This window comes from Pseudonaja textilis, chromosome 3 (assembly GCF_049901715.1).
Source record: "Pseudonaja textilis isolate UNSWEBS1 chromosome 3, rPseTex1.2, whole genome shotgun sequence".
In the NCBI taxonomy this organism is placed as follows: Eukaryota; Metazoa; Chordata; class Lepidosauria; order Squamata; family Elapidae; genus Pseudonaja; species Pseudonaja textilis.
This window is the reverse complement of record NC_141992.1, coordinates 181,612,289-181,631,309: the sequence shown is the minus strand read 5'-3', so window position 1 is coordinate 181,631,309 and position 19,021 is coordinate 181,612,289. Positions and strand designations below refer to the sequence as shown.

Below are 19,021 nucleotides of genomic sequence, written 5' to 3'. Positions count from 1 at the left end.
CTTTCTTATTTCCATCTTAGAATACAATCTAGAACCATGTGAGGACCCCGGCACACCTCAATTTGGAAGTAGAATTGGATTTAACTTTGAAGTAGGAGATACTCTTACTTTCTCCTGTTCTTCTGGATACCGCTTAGAGGGAGCTTCAGAAATCATCTGCCTTGGTGGTGGCCGAAGAGTGTGGAGTGCACCTCTGCCCAGGTGTGTGGGTACGTGGTCAGCTGCTTTCATTTGCTTGTATGTGTAGTCATTGTCCATAAACTTGCAACTATACAGCATGTCTAAGCATGGTGCATACCTTATTAGTTTCGGTACAATACAGTGTTTACATTTCTCATATCTTTTCACTTTGATTTGTCAGGTATTTCTGGTTCAGTATGAAGTCCAATTTTGAGTTTTAATATTCAACTGTTCTATGTAACTTTTCCTCTGTTTTATCAATTCTACCTTAATGATGTGTTTAACATGTAAAGTTTTGAAAAAGTATCTATAAAAAAAATACTATGATGACGTGGGAAAATACCCGAACAAAGCTGAATAATATATATATATATATATGTATGTATGTATGTATGTATGTATGTATATATATATATATATATATATATATATATATATATATATATATGTATGTATGTATGTGTGTGTGTGTGTGTGTGTGTGTGTGTGTGTGTGTGTATTTTTTCCACATCATTATAGTTGCGCTTTTAAAGTTGTAGTGACATTTAGGCAGAATCTCATCTGCCATCATCAGGCTTCTGTATTGTGTTCATCAGATGAACACAATACAGAAGCCTGGTGATGGCAGATGAGATTCTGCTGAAACGTCGCTACAACTTTAAAAGCGCAACTATAATGATGTGGGAAAATACCCGAACAAAGCTGAATACCATACATATAGATACCCGCGAAAACTTAAGAAAACAAATATATATATATATATATACAAAGATCCATTCACTGTATACAGGATGTTAGATTGTCCTAGGCAGTTTCTTAAATGTGGATAATAAATTAAAAATAGACCATAGCCAAAAGTATCCTGTTTCCAAGTTTTTCATTAGATGTCTGGAACAGCATTGCTAATCTTCTAATGGAATAACTCAGTAATCAGCATCTAATAAATCCAATCTGAAAACATTTAGAAACATATCAAGTCTTGGTTATCATTTTTGTGTCCAACCATATTTAATTAAAAGAAAAAGATTTTGTTGGTATGTATTATCATTCATTTACCATTATTCTCCCTTAGAAATAATATATTATTTTCAGTCAGACATAATTTAAATTGCCACATCTAATATTTGATCTTTCTTAGACCTATAAGAAAACCTCTGGGTTTATGTCTCTCTCTAAGTATCTTGATGGGGGAGAGACTTTTTCACTTTCTCACTACAGTTTTTTTTTCACCAAGAACCCTTCAAATCAGTTTAAGTAAAAATATCTGGAAACCTACTGCTTCCAAATGAATGACATGAAGGGTATTAGAGTTAAATAGTGGTTAAGAACTGATAAAAAGGTTGTAGATCATGCCATGAAGGTCTTGTGATTCCTGTAACATATAATAATAACGACACTAATCCAGCCTCTGTACTCAGTAATTTTAATCAAATCATGTTTGACCCACGGCTGTCAAGAATATTATAAAACTTTGTTTAATTTCTTCTTCTGATTAGTTCTCTTTATAACAGTCTAAAGTAGGTTGCATTTTAATCCTAAAATCCAATCTGTCTCTTATAATAACATCCCCTTCATGTTCTGGTTCACTGTTTCCCTTCACAATTTTAAATATGCTCAACATGGATAAAAAAAAGCTGTGCCTTATATTATCAGAGCAATATAGATCTCAAGGGGGAAAAAAAAAACCTCACATTAATAGCTCTCTGAGCCCCTAAAGAATGGCCATTGAGCAAAAAGTTTTAATTTGAATTTCCTTGCTGAAACTATATGGAAACATAGATTAAAGCTATAGAAAATCCAGACACTCATAGAATTTAATTCGGTGAAGTGCGAAAATAAATCTGGAAACAGTTCATACAAATGATTTCAATTGACAAATAAGAAAATGCAGCTGATAAAATGATATTTCTTCCTCTAAATATTGTCTCTAGGCAGGAGACATAACAAGCCATATTTCCTATACTTAGTTTTTACAAAGCATGAAGCCTTGTGTATATACTATATGTAACATTCTCACTAGTATTTAAAAATAAATCTACCCCACAAAATTAATGTTTGGAGGGTGTTTTTTTTTCCCCTCTGTGAGAAAACTGCTTGTTGAGATAATTAATTTGTTGGGATTCCTATGCATATCTGTTATGCCAGAAATACTTGTTTTTATCTACAGTTTCATGCATGTGTTCAGACAACCGTTCAAGGTGCAAAACTATCCCTCTCTTCCTAGAATAAGGAAAGGTGGCTATAACTTGCCACAAACCACTTAATCATCAGTTGAAAGGTTCATCATCAGTTCTTTTCAGGGCTGTCTCTATGACAATGCTGAAAATAACAAGGAATATCTTCATAAGCAAACTCTGTTACCAAAATAACAGGTGTAAAACAGGTTTTTAGTTCACAAATAGATAATATTCAGAAGTGGCTGAGACAGGCACGTCCCTACTTTACATGAGTATAAAAGGTAGAAGAATGTGCAGTGGCATCTCAGTACATGTTAATTCGTTTCAGGCAGTCCAACAAGTATTAAAAAGGACAAGCCCCAAGCAAACCATATGACTTACTATGTGACCCATTGTTTTTGCTGGGAATAACTTTCTCCTTGTCCCTTTACTATGTCTGTGACCTTCCCAGCCGGGCTGACTTCCTGTTTGTCCTTGGTGGCTTTCTCACTCCTTTTGCAGTAACTTTCCCAGCATGGCTGACTTCCTGCTTATTCTTTGCAGCCATCCTCCACTTCCTATCACAATGCGTTGAATACTCAACAAAGGCCCAATATTGGGATAATATTTTTGCATTGAAATGCGTCCAGTACCAAATTTGAAGAGTTTTGAAGCAGTTGTGTACAGATATACCACTCTTTCAGCCAGGATCTTTTTCTTCTTTTTTAGAAGAAGTAGATATCATGGATATTTGAAGGCTGGACCTGATTATTGTCTATCAGAGTATAAGGAAAGACAATGGTTCTAGCATAAGCACACACACACACACACACACACACACACAAACAATTTTAAACAGTTATGTTTTCCTCTTGAAGGAACCTTGCAAGCATCTCAGGAAAATGAAATGAAATCAAAATGCTTTAAGGAGAGTTGTTTTGCTTAGTCTAATATGCTTTCAGAAGCATTATTAGGAAAGGGAGGCATCCATGTTATATACATACATACATGCAATGATTTTCACAGTCCTACATACTTTTTTACTGGAGTGGCCAAAATAAATATATTAATTTTAGTGATGACTTTGAGTGAGGTGGCATTCTAGATCCCTGGCTTTCCAGACCTCTCATTGTCATTCATTGTGTTAATACGTATACCATTATTATAATCAGGTATTTTCATTACCTTCTTCTTTCTTTCAACTATAGCGCAATCTGTAAGGATAAATTATACTTCTCCTGCAGTCTAATCCCCTTTCATTTAATAAGTTATTCTCTAAATCATAGTTTCTGTGTGAAACTGCTTTCTTTCTTTTTTATTCTTTTTTCCCCTATCAGTTTTGAATTAGAAATCTTTCTTACCTGTCATTATTTCTGCCATTCACCCCTGTGCTTAATTCTATTGAATCAACATTCCCCTACCCAATTCTGTTCATCTCTCCCAAGGTATCACCATTTCTTCTTTATTTCTGTTTTCAGAAATGTCCACAAAAATAGAGGGGAAAATAAAACACAAGAGACGTCATATAAAAGAAGATGAAGAAGAATTTGAAAATGAACTTTTTTTTTGTTCCTTATAATTATATCTATCAGGAATTTTACATTGACCAGGCAGGACAGTTATTAAATTGCAATGCAATTTCATGTTTATTTTCTATTGAGTTACACACTGAATTCTGTTTTACCTGCAGCTGAATGTGGAGCTTCTGCCACCACTAATGAAGGAATATTATTATCCCCCAATTATCCCCTCAACTATGACAACAATCATGAATGTATATACAGCATTCAGGTGCAAGCAGGGAAGGGAATTAATATTTCTGCCAGAACATTCCATTTAGCACAAGCAGATGTTCTTAAGGTATGTTGGATATTGGTAGGGATGCATTTATTTCTGAAAATAGGTGTCATTAATCAGGTTATCATAAATTATTTCAAATTAACCAGCAAGAAAAAGTAAAATGCATTTTGCTTTGTTTTTATTTTAAATAGTTAAAACGATAAATAATAATGAGATTTATTATTATTATTTTATCATGGATTCAGGCTGTATAAAGATGCATCTCTGTATGTATACCAGTATATATTAACAGCAATCGATACAGGTAATCCTCGACTTACAACAAATTGTTTAGTTACAATTGCACTGAAAAAAAGAACTTTATGGCTGTTTTTCACAGCTAAAACGGTTGCAGCAGAGATGGTATTCAGCAGGTTCTGACTAGTTCTGAGAACCTGTAGCATAAATTTTGAGTAGTTTGGAGAACTGGAAAATACCACCTCTGACTGGCCCCAGCCCCATGTATTCTCTGCCTCCTGAGTCCCAGCTGATCAGCTGGGTCTTCTTTTGTTGCTCTGCAGAGGAGACCAGAGCTGGAAAGCAGGTTAGTGGGGTGGGGAGATAATGAGATTTTGAAGTAACCTTTCCCCAGGAATGGGGACGGAATGGAGATTTTGCAGTATCCTACCCCTGCCAAGCCCAACAAGCCACGGCTACCAAGCCATGCCCACAGAACCAATAGTATTATTATTTTTTAATCCCACCACTGAGTTGCAGTATTCCCCATGGTCAACTGATCAAAATTCCAAAGTTTGGCAACTTGTATTTATTATCGATACAATCTCCCTGAGTCATGTGATCCCCTTTTGACAAGCAAAAGAAGGAAGACAGATTTACGTTACTAACTTAACAATTGCAGTGATTTGTTTAACAGCTATGGCAATAAAGGTCATAAAACAGGGCAAAAATTCACCTGACAACTGTCTCTCTTAGCAACAGAAATGGGGGGCTCCATTGTGGTTGTAAGTCCAGGAGGACTACATGTATGAATTTGCTTGCCTAATGGCAGTCAGTGCAATTTCTTATGAATTTGCTCACAAGGATTTATTCAAGGGAAGTATGCTGCTGGATAACTTGAGGATCCAAATGTTTTATGTATTGTCTTTTTAAGTGTAACAATTAACATTAAGGTTGTAATCCTAAAGATTACATTATCTAGGGAAATTTGGGTGTATTGATAGTTTAAAATAACAAAAGTAATATCCCTATTCAGAAATATGTGTTAAAGGTTTTCGTAGAACTTATAAGAACATTTTCTGTTATATTTTATGAAACGCTTTATTAGCAAATGATTCTGATTGAGATTTAAGGTGCAATTGATTTAAGAGTCTAGGACAGGTTTTCTCAACCTGAACAGCTTTTGAAATGAGTGGACTTTAACTCCCGGAATTCAGAATTTTCCAGCCAGTGAGGAAAATCTTAAAGCTGTTGAGGATACACTGGTCTAGGAAGATGCAAAGCATTATGTAGCACTAAAGAATGTCAAATTAAGTATCCAAGTAAAACTCTTCACAGAATTATTCCATCATTTCCAATCTGTTGAAATGAAACTTTTTCTGACTAACCTTACACAGTCGCATGAGCTGAACTTTAACTGAATGTACATTTTTGGGTGTGTGCCTAGGTATAGTTATATTTCATTATTCCCGAATGCTGCTATAAGCATTTTTATCATAAAAATATCAATCAATCATTCAGTGAAAGATCATACTGGTCACTGTTTAAAACAGAATGGATAGTACCATATAGGGTATCCTCGAAAATATTTGTATTGTGGTCATGTTTGCTTTTCTTTATTTGCTTTCTTTGTTTGATATCTGAAGTTTTAATGGAATTAAAACTAGCTTTGAGTTTTGAGATCAAAGTAGAGGTGCGATATTAAAATGAAGGTGTTAATTCAATGATATCTGCATACTTTTCTGTAAAATAAATGCATCAGTTTATGGCACACTAACTCCTGGATTTAAAGCAGAGGTGTTGTTGTCCAGTTCATGCAAACCAGTTATTTAAAATTTCAGTTTGATAAAAAATTTAACAGCCCAGAGAGGGGTTTGAATTTGGAAAATACAGTCCTGGATGCATATTGATTTCAGGAAAAAGCTGTATTGTTTCTGTTGTTCAGCAATACAGATGGTCCTTGATTTACCAGCAATATTAGGACCAGAATTTCTGTTGTTAAACAAAGCAGTTGTTAAGGGAGTTGCACCCAATTTTACTACCCTTTTGGTTATGCAAATCATTGCAGTTGTTAAGTGAACCAAACAGTCATTAAGTGAATCTGGCTCCCCCCCCCCATTTCTTCTGCTTGTCAGAAACCAGCTGAGAAGTTTGCAAAGGGTGATCATAGAAGCCCATCTTAAATACAACCATTGTAAATAAATGCCAGTTGCCAAACACTCATATTTTTTATTATATGACTGGGAGGAAGCTGCTATGGGAAGAAATATTCATCTGGTTCAGTTCCAAGCTGGGGAAAAAAAAACTGGAAATGTGTACGTCTGATTGGAAAGAAGGTTTAATGATGAACCGAACCACCAAACAGATGGTTCTGGTGCAGCTGACCAGATGGAGTTGAGAGTGAGGGGGTTTTATACCTTCTTTGAGCTTTATATTTGAGCTTCCTGTTCCTGTGCAAGAATATGTATTCTATTGGCTGTTGTTAGATTCTTATCGGGGTCATCCTAGGTGTTTGTCTGAGCTATGTTTAGTTGAAGTTTGGACCATTCTGAAAGGGTGTTGGAAAATTCCTATTGTGGCTTAATGGCTTTGCCCTGTGTTGGATTTTGAGTGAGGGATAAATCCTACGATTCTGCCTTTGTTTCAGAATATCCTATCTTGAATGGATTACCAAATCTGAATTTCTAAAAGGTTGTCTCCTCAGTTTGGTTTCTGAATAGGCTGGGCCAATTTTTCTTAATGGGCACAAATTATCTACTGGGACTATTAAGGAAAGTGGGGTTTGCTTTCTTCCTCTAAAAACATGTTTCTCCATTTTTCCCTTTGGGGAAACACAAAATTCTGCTTTTTAAAAAATATTCCTCAAAATATTTCATTCTTTTGGGAGAGGGGGTTCCCAGATTACAAAGTTCATAAGTGTGAGAATGGTCATAAGTCACTTTGTTCAGTGCTATTGTAATTTTGAACAGTCATTAAATAAATAGCTCTAAGTGGAGGATTTCCTATAACTGCTAATTGAGGTCTAGATAAGAAGACCTTTAGATATACAACAAATGTCTCACTTCCCTTCCTAATTGAAACCTGAGTGGTGCCTGAGCTATTCTTCTCCTTATCCTGCTTCCTAAGAGCAGATGTACAGTGGAGATAATCTCCTGTTGATCTTCTTGCAACCAGAGTTGAAGGTATACCTGTGGGGATGGACAAGGACAGTTTGGCCTGGGTTAAATCTGGATACCAATTAAGGACTAATTAGGCACCTCCACCCTGGAGTCTAGAGGAAGAACTGCTTTAAGGCTGAGATTCAACCTATGCTTTTCTGGGAATATATCCCATAGAATCTCATGAAACCTCATGCCCAGAAGTAGTAGTTGTTTAATGTACTGTGTTTCATAAGTAATTGCTGTGCTTGAATGCCTTGATCATAAATATGTGAAACCACACAAGGGTCAATTTGTGATTGCTGTAAGTCTTGGAACAGGTCTTGAAATAGGTTAATAATCAGGGTTTTTAGGACTTCTCTTCATTGTGATTACGTAGAACAACGGAATCTCAAAAGCCTCTTTAAGTTTCTCTCTGTCGCATCTCATACTAAAGAAAATCAAGATGGGGTTATTTTGAGTTTCTTTCTCCTACTTCCCTCTTCATAAAGACTGTATGATCTTTTCTGCAAGTCCCACCTTAATGATTCATTTATTCCTTTCCTCTTCTTAAGATCAGGTCTATATCACTTTACAGACACACACAAATGTAAACTATCTCTTGAAATTTGGAAACGTTATTAGTGCCTTAGTTAAATTAATATTTTTTTTTTAAGTTCAGCATCTAGTAATTACATATTTATAATATAATGTTTTAATAAAGTAAAAATTCTCCCCCCCTCTCTCTGTCTCTCCTTCCCTCCCTCTTTCTCCTCTGTATGTTGTATGAACAGAATATCTGGAAGTTTAAAATTCAGTGTTTTAGATGAACCCATAAAATGGGTTAATTTAGTAACCAAGTTAAGTATATGAAGTGAACATAATCCTTATCTTTTCAAGAATTTCTTATGCTCCCCTTTTTTTCCAAGGATATCTGCAGGGGAGTGGAAATTGTTTAAGATAATAAATAAATTGGTACTTCAAAGCCAACTACGCAGCCTAGATGTCTAATCTGCATATAGATTACAATGTCCTAAAGACTTATAGCTAGTTTGTTTGCTAGTCCCACTGTAGTCATTTGCTTTGTTTTGATATCAGTATATGGATTAGTAAACTGTTTTCAAAGAAATAAACTTCAGAGACTCTTTTAATATGACTTGAAAAGAGAAAATGAGTGCCATCATTAAAATGCTGACTCTCAGTGTAAACAGTTGTTTACAAATTATGTACTGAAATAGAAGTCCTACCTTTATCATGGATTTTTGTTTTTAAGTAATTTGGCATTTTTTAAAAAGTAGTAAGAAATTGAGACAATACTCTGTGTTATCAAACTAAGTAAAGCCAGCAGTCCTGATCTATCTCAGTGGAAGTTTTGTGGTTTACTCTCTGTTTTCTGCTTATTGAAATTATCTAAAGTCAGTTTGCTTTTCAGATATATGATGGGAAAGATAATACAGCGCATTTGCTGGGTGCATTTACTGGAGCTTCTCTAAGAGGACTAACGCTGAGCAGTACTTCAAATCATATTTGGCTTGAATTTAATTCAGATGCTGAAGGTACAGATGAAGGGTTTCAGCTCGTATATACCAGTAAGTATTTCAGAAAGTAAAATAAAGAATCAACTAAGAAATTATCATGAGCTTTATTTTACCATGGTGGCATAATAGTTAGAATGCAATATTGCAGACTGACAAAGTCCCATTGCCAGGACTTTGATCCTGACCAGCTCAAGGTTGATTCAGCCTTCCATCCCTCTGAGGTCAGTAAACGAATACCCAGATAGTTTGGGGCAATATGCTGACATTGTAAATCATGCAGAGAGTGCTGTAAAGCAGTGTGAAGCTGTATATAAGTCTAAGTACTATTACTAGTGCTATAAACTTGGTGAAAACAATGCACTCCAAATTAATCAGAAATAATATTGAATAGACATTATTTAAAAAGAGTTGCATAATGTGTCATCCAAATATATGCCCAAGCTAATATATATTGACTATTAATAATAAATACATTGGATTATCATTTTGTCCATTGGAAGGTCAAAATGTTTGACTGGTGATAAAGAAGTCTCTTAAACTTTTTTAAATCAAATTTTCTTCCTTTCATCATCAATTCAAAATATTATAGTAGTAACAAAAACACTAGCCCAGGAAATTATATACTGCCCCATAGTGCTTTACAGCACTCTCTGGGTGGTTTAGAATGTCAGCATTATTTGCATATTGCTCCCAACAATCTGAATCCTCATTTTACTGATCTTCAGAGGATGGAAAGCTGAATTAACCTTGAACCCCTAAGAATTGCACTCCAGACTGTGGGCAAAGTTAGTCTGCACTATGGCATTCTAACCACTATGCCACCAGGCTCAAATGATACATACATACATACATACATACATACATACACACACACACACACACATACATGCATACATTCATAGCTACGAAGAAACAAATCATTGCATTAAACAGCCTAAATTGTGATCTATGCTTTGAGGACAAAAATCCTAGGTTGGAAACACTGTTGATTTTCTTTCCTTCTTTTTATAGGTTTTGAACTTTCTCACTGTGAAGATCCAGGTGTTCCACAATTTGGATACAAAATCAGTGATCAAGGTCATTTTGCTGGCAGCACTATCATTTATGGATGTAATCCTGGTTACACTCTCCATGGGAGCAGTCTTCTAAAATGCATGACTGGAGAAAGGAGAACTTGGGATTATCCCCTGCCATCTTGTATCGGTAATCAGTTTCTTGTTATTAGAAATATACCTCTATCACTTTCAATCAATCAGAATAGAGCTGGAAAGGACCGTCAAAGTCTTCCAGTCCAATCTCCTGCTCAAGCAGGAGACCTTATACCATTTCAGACAAGTGACTGTGTGGTCTCTTAAAAACCTCCAGTGATGAAGCACCCAGAACTTCTGATGATAAGCTGTTCCACTGGTTAATTGTTCTCATTGTTGCTCCTTAATTCCAGGTTGCTTCTTTCCTTGATTAGCTCCATCCATTGTTTCTTGTCTTGCCTTCTTGTGCTTTGGAAAATAAGTTGGCCCCTTCATCTTTGGGGCAACCTTTCAAATACTGCAATACTGCTATCATGTCCCCACCAGTCCTTATTTTCTCTAGACTAACTTTGCAAAGTAGTACTTTTATTTTTATTGTTCTTCATTTGGTGAACTTTTTGTCTTTTCTCTCAAAGCAATGTTCTGATGTAGATCATATGGAAAGATGCTGATTGATCATGTCCCAACTGATCTTTATGAATAAGTCTTTTCTGATTTTACTGACAAACTTCATCATAACCATACATATTACACACACACACACCACATCACATCACATCACATCACATCACACTTATTTGTATGGAGGAGATTCTGAATATTGTTGTTCTAGAACATGAACTCATTTTGTTTTCTTCATTCCTCTTTTTTATTCAAACATTTTTTTTAAAAAAGTATAAAATAAAAAAGCAAAGAAAAGGGAAAGGGAAAAGGAAAGGGATAACTAAAACATAGTGAGTACAAGCAACAAGAACAAACTATAAAACATGAGAACTTCTGACTTTGTTTGAAACAGAGAAAAACCTATAAATCAATGACTATTTGAACTAGAGTGAACCTTCACAAACAGTACTTCTATTATCATAAATAGATCTAATCATCAAAACTCAAAGTTATTTTTTTTTCTGTTGCACTTAAAGATCCAAGATTTACCTTGTTCTTCATTATTTTTTTCAACAGTTAAAGGCATTGAGTGATTATATAAATAATTAGAAGAGTCAGATTCTTTTTCCTCTTTTGATCCCAATTGATATTGGAAATGGAGGAGAACAATATACACTCTGCATATTACAAGTAGTTTTCACTTACCAACCAGAATTTGGACAGAAACTCCATGGCTAAACAAAGCCATTGTTAAGTGCAACATTACAACATTACTAAACTTATAATATCAGTTCCTACTGCAGTATTAAATTCCCACAGGTCATTGGGTACTTAAGTCATTAATTGGCAATTTCCTATCAGCTTCCCCATTGATTTTGCTTTTTGGAACCCATCTGCAAAAGCTACATGTAGCAATCATGTGACCATGGAGTACTGGCACCACCATAAATGTGTGCTGGTTGTTAAGCATCTGAATTACACTGCTCAAAAAAATAAAGGGAATACTTAAACAACACAATGTAACTCCAAGTCAATCACACTTCTGTGAAATCAAACTGTCCACTTAGGTAGCAACACTGATTGACAATCAATTTCACATGCTGTTGTGCAAATAGAATAGACAACAGGTGGAAAACATAGGCACTTAGCAAGACATCCCCAATAAAGGAGTGGTTCTGCAGGTGGTGACCACAGACCACTTCTCAGTTCCTATGCTTTCTAGCTGATGGTTTGGTCACTTTTGAATGCTGGCAGTGCTTCCACTCTAGTGGTAGCATGAGACAGAGTCTACAACTCACACAAGTGGCTCAGGTAGTGCAGCTCATCCAGGATGGCACATCAATGCGAGCTGTGGCAAGAAGGTTTGCTGTGTCTGTCAGCATAGTGTCCAGAGCATGGAGGCACTACTAGGAGACAGACCAGTAGATCAGGAGACATGGAGGAGGCCATAGGAGGGCAACAACCCAGCATCAGGACTGCTACCCCCGCCTTTGTGTAAGGAGGGACAGGAGGAGCACTGCCAGAACCCTGCAAAATGACCTCCAGTGGGCCACAAATGTGCATGTGGCTGCTCAAATGTTCAGAAACAGACTCCATGAGGGCGGTATGAGGGCCCAACGTCCACATGTGGGGGTTGTGCTTACAGCCCAACACCGTGCAGGACATTTGGCATTTGCCAGAGAACACCAAAATTGGCAAATTTGCCACTGGTGCCCTGTGCTCTTCACAGATGAAAGCAGGTTCACACTGAGCACATGTGATAGACGTGACAGGATCTGGAGACATCATGGAGAACATTCTGCTGCCTGCAACTTCCTCCAGCATGACCGGTTTGGCAGTGGGTCAGTAATGGTGTGGGGTGGCATTTCTTTAGGGGGCCACACAGCCCTCCATGTGCTCGCCAGAGATAGCCTGACTACCATTAGGTACCGATGTGAGATCCTCAGACCCTTTGTAAGACCATATGCTGGTGCGGTTGGCCCTGGGTTCCTCCTAATGCAAGACAATGCTAGACCTCATGTGGCTGGAGTGTGTCAGCAGTTCCTGCAAGATGATGCTATGGACTGGCCCGCCCGTTCTCCAGACCTGAATCCAATTGAGCACATCTGGGACATCATGTCTCACTCCATCCACCAATGCCACATTGTACTACAGACTGTCCAGGAGTTGGGGGATGTTTTAGTCCAGGTATGGGAGGAGATCCCTCAGGAGACCATCCACCACCTCATCAGGAGCATGCCCAGGCATTGAAGGGAGGTCATACAGGCATGTGGAGGCCACACACACTACTGAGCCTCATTTTGACTTGTTTTAAGGACATTACATCAAAATTGGATCAGCCTGTAGTGTTTTTTTCCACTTTAATTTTGAGTGTAACTCCAAATCCAGACCCCCATGGGTTGCTAAATTTTATTTCCATTGATAATTTTTGTGTGATTTTGTTGTCAGCATATTCAACTATGTAATGAACAAAATATTTAATAAGAATATTTCATTCATTCAGACTAGGATGTCTTATTTTTGTGTTCCCTTTATTTTTCTGAGCAGTGTATAATATAAGCACAGGGTTGCTGGGATAGCTACAAGTTAAAAGATTAATCATGAACCTCCTTTTTCTTTGCCTTTGTAACTTTGCGTGGTTCCTGAGTGAGGCCATCAGTAAGTGAGGACAACCTGCTGTTTAACTCAGATATCAAGTTATCATAGGTTTGGAATTAAACCCTTCCTATTCTACATGTTTTAGCTGCTACAGAAACATCCTAATCAATATTTATGAGAAATAATTACCATTTTCCACTTTGTTTTTATCAGCTGAATGTGGAGGTCGTTTTAAAGGAGAATCTTCAGGAAGAATCTTGTCTCCGGGCTACCCTTTTCCGTATGATAATAATCTGCGTTGTATGTGGATCATTGAAGTAGATCCAGGAAACATTGTCAGGTACTCCAGGACACTTTAACTGATAGACTAAGAAAAAAAATATTTTAGAATACAAAAACTAAGAAATCCATCTGGAATCCATTTATTAGTGTAAATGTTGCCTTTTATTCAAAATTTGATGTTATATTAATTTATATTTTGGGGGGAAACAGCAATATAAGCATTACTGGAATAGTGCTTGGCAGATAGGATATAGTAGTCGCTTTATCTACTACATTATCTGGGGGGCTAAAATGACTTACCACAGATTTGGGTGAACAAATATTTGTTCCAAATCTAGATGGAATATTGTAGTTGTGGGGTTGGGGCTGGGTTGATGGTTGAAAAAGGGCTAATGGTTGTTTGGAATCTCTAAGATGTAATGGATGTCTTCATTGCTTTACTTTGCCTTCCTTCTGACTTCTTGTCCAGCAGTGCTAACAGCTACAGAAGTTGTTACACTTGTACAGAAGCCTCATCTGACATTTCCATTTAGTGCCAGAACTTTGATGTATGCATTGTATGTACATCAAATGTTTAGTCATATTAGATCTACATAAGAAGTCTTGAAATCAAGGCATAAAGATCCATAGAGGACAATCTCCATTAAAGAGAACAACGCTGTTCAGGACCTGAGAGGCAGGCTTCTTGGTGTAGATATTTTAATTATCAACCAAATGTCCTGATCCCTTCTAAACTGTAACTGTAATAAATTGTAATAAATTTCATTTATTTATTTGAATTAGACATTAATATTTGGTGTTTTTTTACAGTCTCCAATTTTTAGCATTTGATACTGAAGCCTCACATGATATCCTACGTGTTTGGGATGGTCCACCTGAAAATGACATGCTGTTAAAAGAAATTAGTGGCTCTCTTATTCCAGAAGGCATCCACAGCACTCTCAACATAGTGACAATACAATTTGACACAGACTTCTATATCAGCAAATCTGGATTTGCCATTCAATTTTCAAGTAAGTTGATATACACATGTGGTTCTGAGTAGTCAAAATATTGCAAACATTTCCTTCTAGTTTATAGTGTCTGTATATCTGGATGTCCGGTTTTCCTCGTCCTTTCCATCCTTGGTCAACACAGTCTTTCCAAAGGCCATAAAGATCAGGGCTGTGCAGGCTCAGGACTAAAGTAGGTCATAGTTCAGACACTGTAAAAGAGAAAGCACAACTGCTCAGTCCCACAAGTTGGCCCTTTTAATAAAAGGGATCTGGAGATATACTCTTGTAGGATATTGCAAGACAGGCAGAGATCTTCAGATGTAAGCAGTCACAGAAGTAGATTGGCTCTGCCATTTACAGGGTTTTAAATAGGATAACCAGCATCTTGAATTGTATCTGGAAGCATAACAATGGTATAATCCAGACAAACCATAGACTTTCCAAAATGGTGTGCACTGACACATTATGAGATAGCCTGCCTTAAGGTTGTGCCTGTAATGAAGAGGTCTGGAACCAGAAGACAGGTTTTCTCTTTAGCCCCTATGCTATGTAGAACACTATGCCTAATATATAATTGGCTTCCTTTTTTTAAATTTAAGAAATCATTTAAAATTATCCTGTTTATATACATGATATAGAACTGGCCATCTTGGGGCAGTCTGTAAATGTTTTAAATTAAAATGAATTAATTAGGTTTTGACAAATTTCCCAAATCATACAAGCCAACATAGAACAGTTTAAAATTAAAATATTATTAATTAATATTAAAATATTAAAATTAACACTTTCAAAATAAAGTTAGTTGATATATTAGTTGGTGTTTCATATGATCTAATTTATTCCAGATTTTCAGATTTCTTTTTAATGAACAAAACAGTATTTTATGAAACTTCAAAAAAGTGTTTTCTTTATCTTACTCAAATGCAGTATCCATAATATCAAAGAAAAAAGACTGCTCTGCCACAATTTCATTTTATCTTTCTTATTAATTGACTCCCTTTGTTAATTCTTTCTCTTTCATTAAATTTATTTAAAGTTAACATTTGATTCAGTGGAAATACAAAATGCTCAGTATGTGGCCAGACTGAAACTTGGTACAATTCAGTAGCTTTGATTGTTGACAATCAAACTTCTTTGAAGAGTTAAATTGCTGAATTTTTCTTCCCTATCTCATAAAAGACACAAAGAAATATATTGCTTGGGATACTTTTGAACCAAACTGTGCAGCAGCTTTGTGTCAATCAGGCATGTTCCAAGTTTGTGCTGCCAATACAATAAAATAAATAGAAGTCTTTTAAAGGAAGCAAAATTAGCAGAAAACCCAGGTTGAATAGATATACTGATAAATGACTAAATGTAGAATCTCTGTATAAAGGAAAACCAAACTGCTATTACTTACTGTTATCAGCAATGACTTCTGCTATAATTATCAGGCTTTCACATGTTGTCCAATACATGACATGAAAATTAAAGTTCATCTAAGTTTCAACATACATCTACTGAGTTGATAATTAAACATTGATATATGTCACTCTTCATCCTTTAACTTTTTTAGACCCAAATCATTAATTTGTGATGTTGACAGCAATCTGTTTGTAGAGGGTACAGTTGTTAGTTTATGATTTAGGGTAATTGCAAGACATGGTCGATAAAATCAAATTCGGGGTCATGCTGGTATGATTGGAAACTCTGTGATGCACTAAAAATGGCACCATCTTCAGAACTTCAAGGCACCATTGTGGTTAGCATCTTAATATTCTGATCACATCTTTTGAACATTCCTGCTGGGATTCAAATCATTCATTGGGAGAATATGCTTTTTCCTGGCACCAGCAAAACTAACAAAGTATCAGCTTCAGTAGTTGAGGGCGATACTTCCAAACAAATTACTCACATTTACCATTTTGTAATCTTCAGAGTGGGATTCCAGAAATGTAGGCATGTGGAAATGATGGCAAAATAACGGATCACACAAAGATAAATCAGACTAAAGATTTAATTCTTCTTAGAGCCTATGTGTTTCCTTGTTTGTGTGTATATTATTGATGGAAAATTAAAACAGAACAGTACAGAATGCTAATCTCATCATGATTGTAGATGTACAATTGGAATTAGCAGATCTGCATGAAAATAATATGATATGTGTTGTGGAGCGATGGTAAGGAAGAGGCATGAGACCAGAGCGTACAACTAACAGGCTTTATTGCACAGAATAAAGGGTTGTCGCGTCTGCTTGCTAACTTGCAGACCAGCGGGCGACAACGGCTGGCACTGCTCGACAGCTGGCTTATATAGCCGGCTGTCAAACGGAGCCAACCAATGGGAGCTGCTGGTGCTCCCACTCAAACAGCGGACCTGGTTGGGGACTCCAACCAGTTCCACAGACATAACACTCCTTTCCCCTAGCTGGGAACATGCGTAGTCCTGTAGATACGAGGGTTGTCTTCGCTGGCGACCAGAACGTCACAGTTCGGGTGAACTGTCGGCAGGTGTCAAGTCCTGGTCTTCGGAACGTGCCTCAGCAGTCATCGGGGCGTGGGTTTGCCCAGGCGTAGTGTCCTGTGGTGCTGATGAAAACCCCTGCTCAGGTTGGCCCGGCTGAGTCTCGAGGTCCGGCTGGTCAACTGGGTCGCTCGGTGGCTGGATTGGTGACTCTGGCCGGAAACTCGGGTTCTCCCGCCAGTCCTCTCGCTCGTCAGGGAAAACCAGGTTCCTCAGGGGATCCGCGTCAGGCACTGGTGAGGCGTCGTTGGCACTGGCAGGTTGGCATGGGTTGGTATCTGTCGCGCCCTTCCGCCGCCTTCTGAGTTGATCCACGTGTCTCCGCCACAAACGTCCATCCTCTAGGAGGATCCTGTAGGACCTGGGACCTGTGACTGACACGACTTGTCCTGGCACCCACAACGGATCCCCCGCATAGTTCCTGGCGTATACCAGGTCTTGTGGGGCGAAGTCTCTGACCAGACTGTCGGACCCTAAGGGGGTGTCTGGGCAGTAGTGGGGGTGTAGCCTGTCCAGGGTGGTTCTAAGGTGTCTCCCCATTAGAAGTTCGGCAGGAGATTTGTTGGTGGTGGTGCAGGGCGTTGTGTGCTGGCTGAGCAGGAAACGAGACAGTTTAGAGTGCCAATCCTCCTGGCCAAACCTGGCGAGTGCCTCCTTGGCTGACCTAACTGCTCTCTCTGCCATCCCATTGCTAGCGGGATGGAATGGTGCTGTAAGGACGTGTCTGATACCCAAGTTAGCAGTGTACATGCTGAATTCACACGATGTGAACTGTGGGCCATTGTCTGAAACCAGCGTGTCAGGAAGCCCGTGGGTGACAAATAGACGGGTTAGGGCCTTAACTATCGCCTGGGTGGTGGTTGTGGGCAGTAAGGCTACATCAATCCACTTGGAGTATGAATCCACGACCACCAAGAAGGTCCTGCCATGTACAGGCCCAGCCAGGTCGACGTGCAAGCGGGCGTGGCAGCTGGAGGGGCAGCCCTGGTTTGTTGGCAAGGCTGGCAAGAGCTTACCCAGTTGGCGATTTGAGCGTCCATGCCGGGCCACCAGACGTAGCTGCGGGCCAGGGCCTTCATTCTTATGATGCCCGGATGACCCTCGTGAAGCACCTTCAGGATGGGCACTCGAAGGGAGGCTGGGATGACCACTCTTGTTCCCCACAATAGACAACCTTGCAACTTTGACAGTTCGTGCTGGCGGGTTTTAAAGGGGACAAAATCAGTTGTACATTGAGTTTCCGGCCACCCCCTTCCAACCCAGTCCAGAACCTGGGCGATGATTTTGTCCTTCTTTGAGTGCGCCGCGATGTCCTCGGCTGTCACTGGGTGCTTGAGTTCGTTGACCTCAAAAATGGTGTGGATAGGCATTGGGTCTTCGACTGGGACTGGCGGGGGGCAGCGACTAAGGGCATCGGCGTGGCTCAAGTTCTTACCGGGACGATGCACTAACTTGAATGAATAAGCGGCCAGAAACAGGGTCCATCTGGTCATTCTGGGTGAAAGTACCTGCAGGGTTTGCTTATCTCCAGACAGAAGTCCTAAAAGAGGTTTGTGGTCAGTCACTAACTCAAAGTGGTGGCCAAACAAGAATTCGTGGAACTTCTTAACTGCAGCCACTGCAGCCAAGGCCTCTTTATCGATTTGGCTGTAGTTCCTCTCAGTTGGAGAAAGGGTCCTAGAAAAGAAAGCAATTGGTGCCTCGGAACCATTGGGGAGTCTGTGGCTCAGGACAGCCCCAATGCCAAAAGGGGATACGTCAGCAGCCAGGACCAGGGGAAGACGTTGATCGAATTGAACTAGAACCGCTTCTGATGTGAGTAAGGATTTGACTGACTTGAAAGCATGGGTTTCCTTGGGTCCCCAGTGCCAGGGCGAGTCTTTATCTAGCAGCCTATGTAATGGTTCAGCGACCGATGCCTTGTGCGGGAGGAATGAGGCGTAAAAGTTCAGGAGTCCCAGGAAAGCTTGAAGTTCAGTCTTGTTG

The 19,021-nt window shown here is 38.5% G+C and overlaps 1 protein-coding gene across 1 annotated transcript in view; it reads left to right on the top strand.

Moving 5' to 3' along the window:
• CSMD3 (CUB and Sushi multiple domains 3) overlaps window positions 1-19,021 on the top strand; it is a 646,074-nt gene that overhangs the window by 424,243 nt on the left and 202,810 nt on the right. The window contains exons 21-26 of the mRNA XM_087931634.1: window positions 21-209; window positions 4,027-4,196; window positions 8,922-9,078; window positions 10,039-10,230; window positions 13,470-13,596; window positions 14,349-14,551. Coding sequence (XP_087787760.1) covers window positions 21-209; window positions 4,027-4,196; window positions 8,922-9,078; window positions 10,039-10,230; window positions 13,470-13,596; window positions 14,349-14,551 — 1,038 coding nt within the window. The remainder of the gene's footprint in view (window positions 1-20; window positions 210-4,026; window positions 4,197-8,921; window positions 9,079-10,038; window positions 10,231-13,469; window positions 13,597-14,348; window positions 14,552-19,021) is intronic.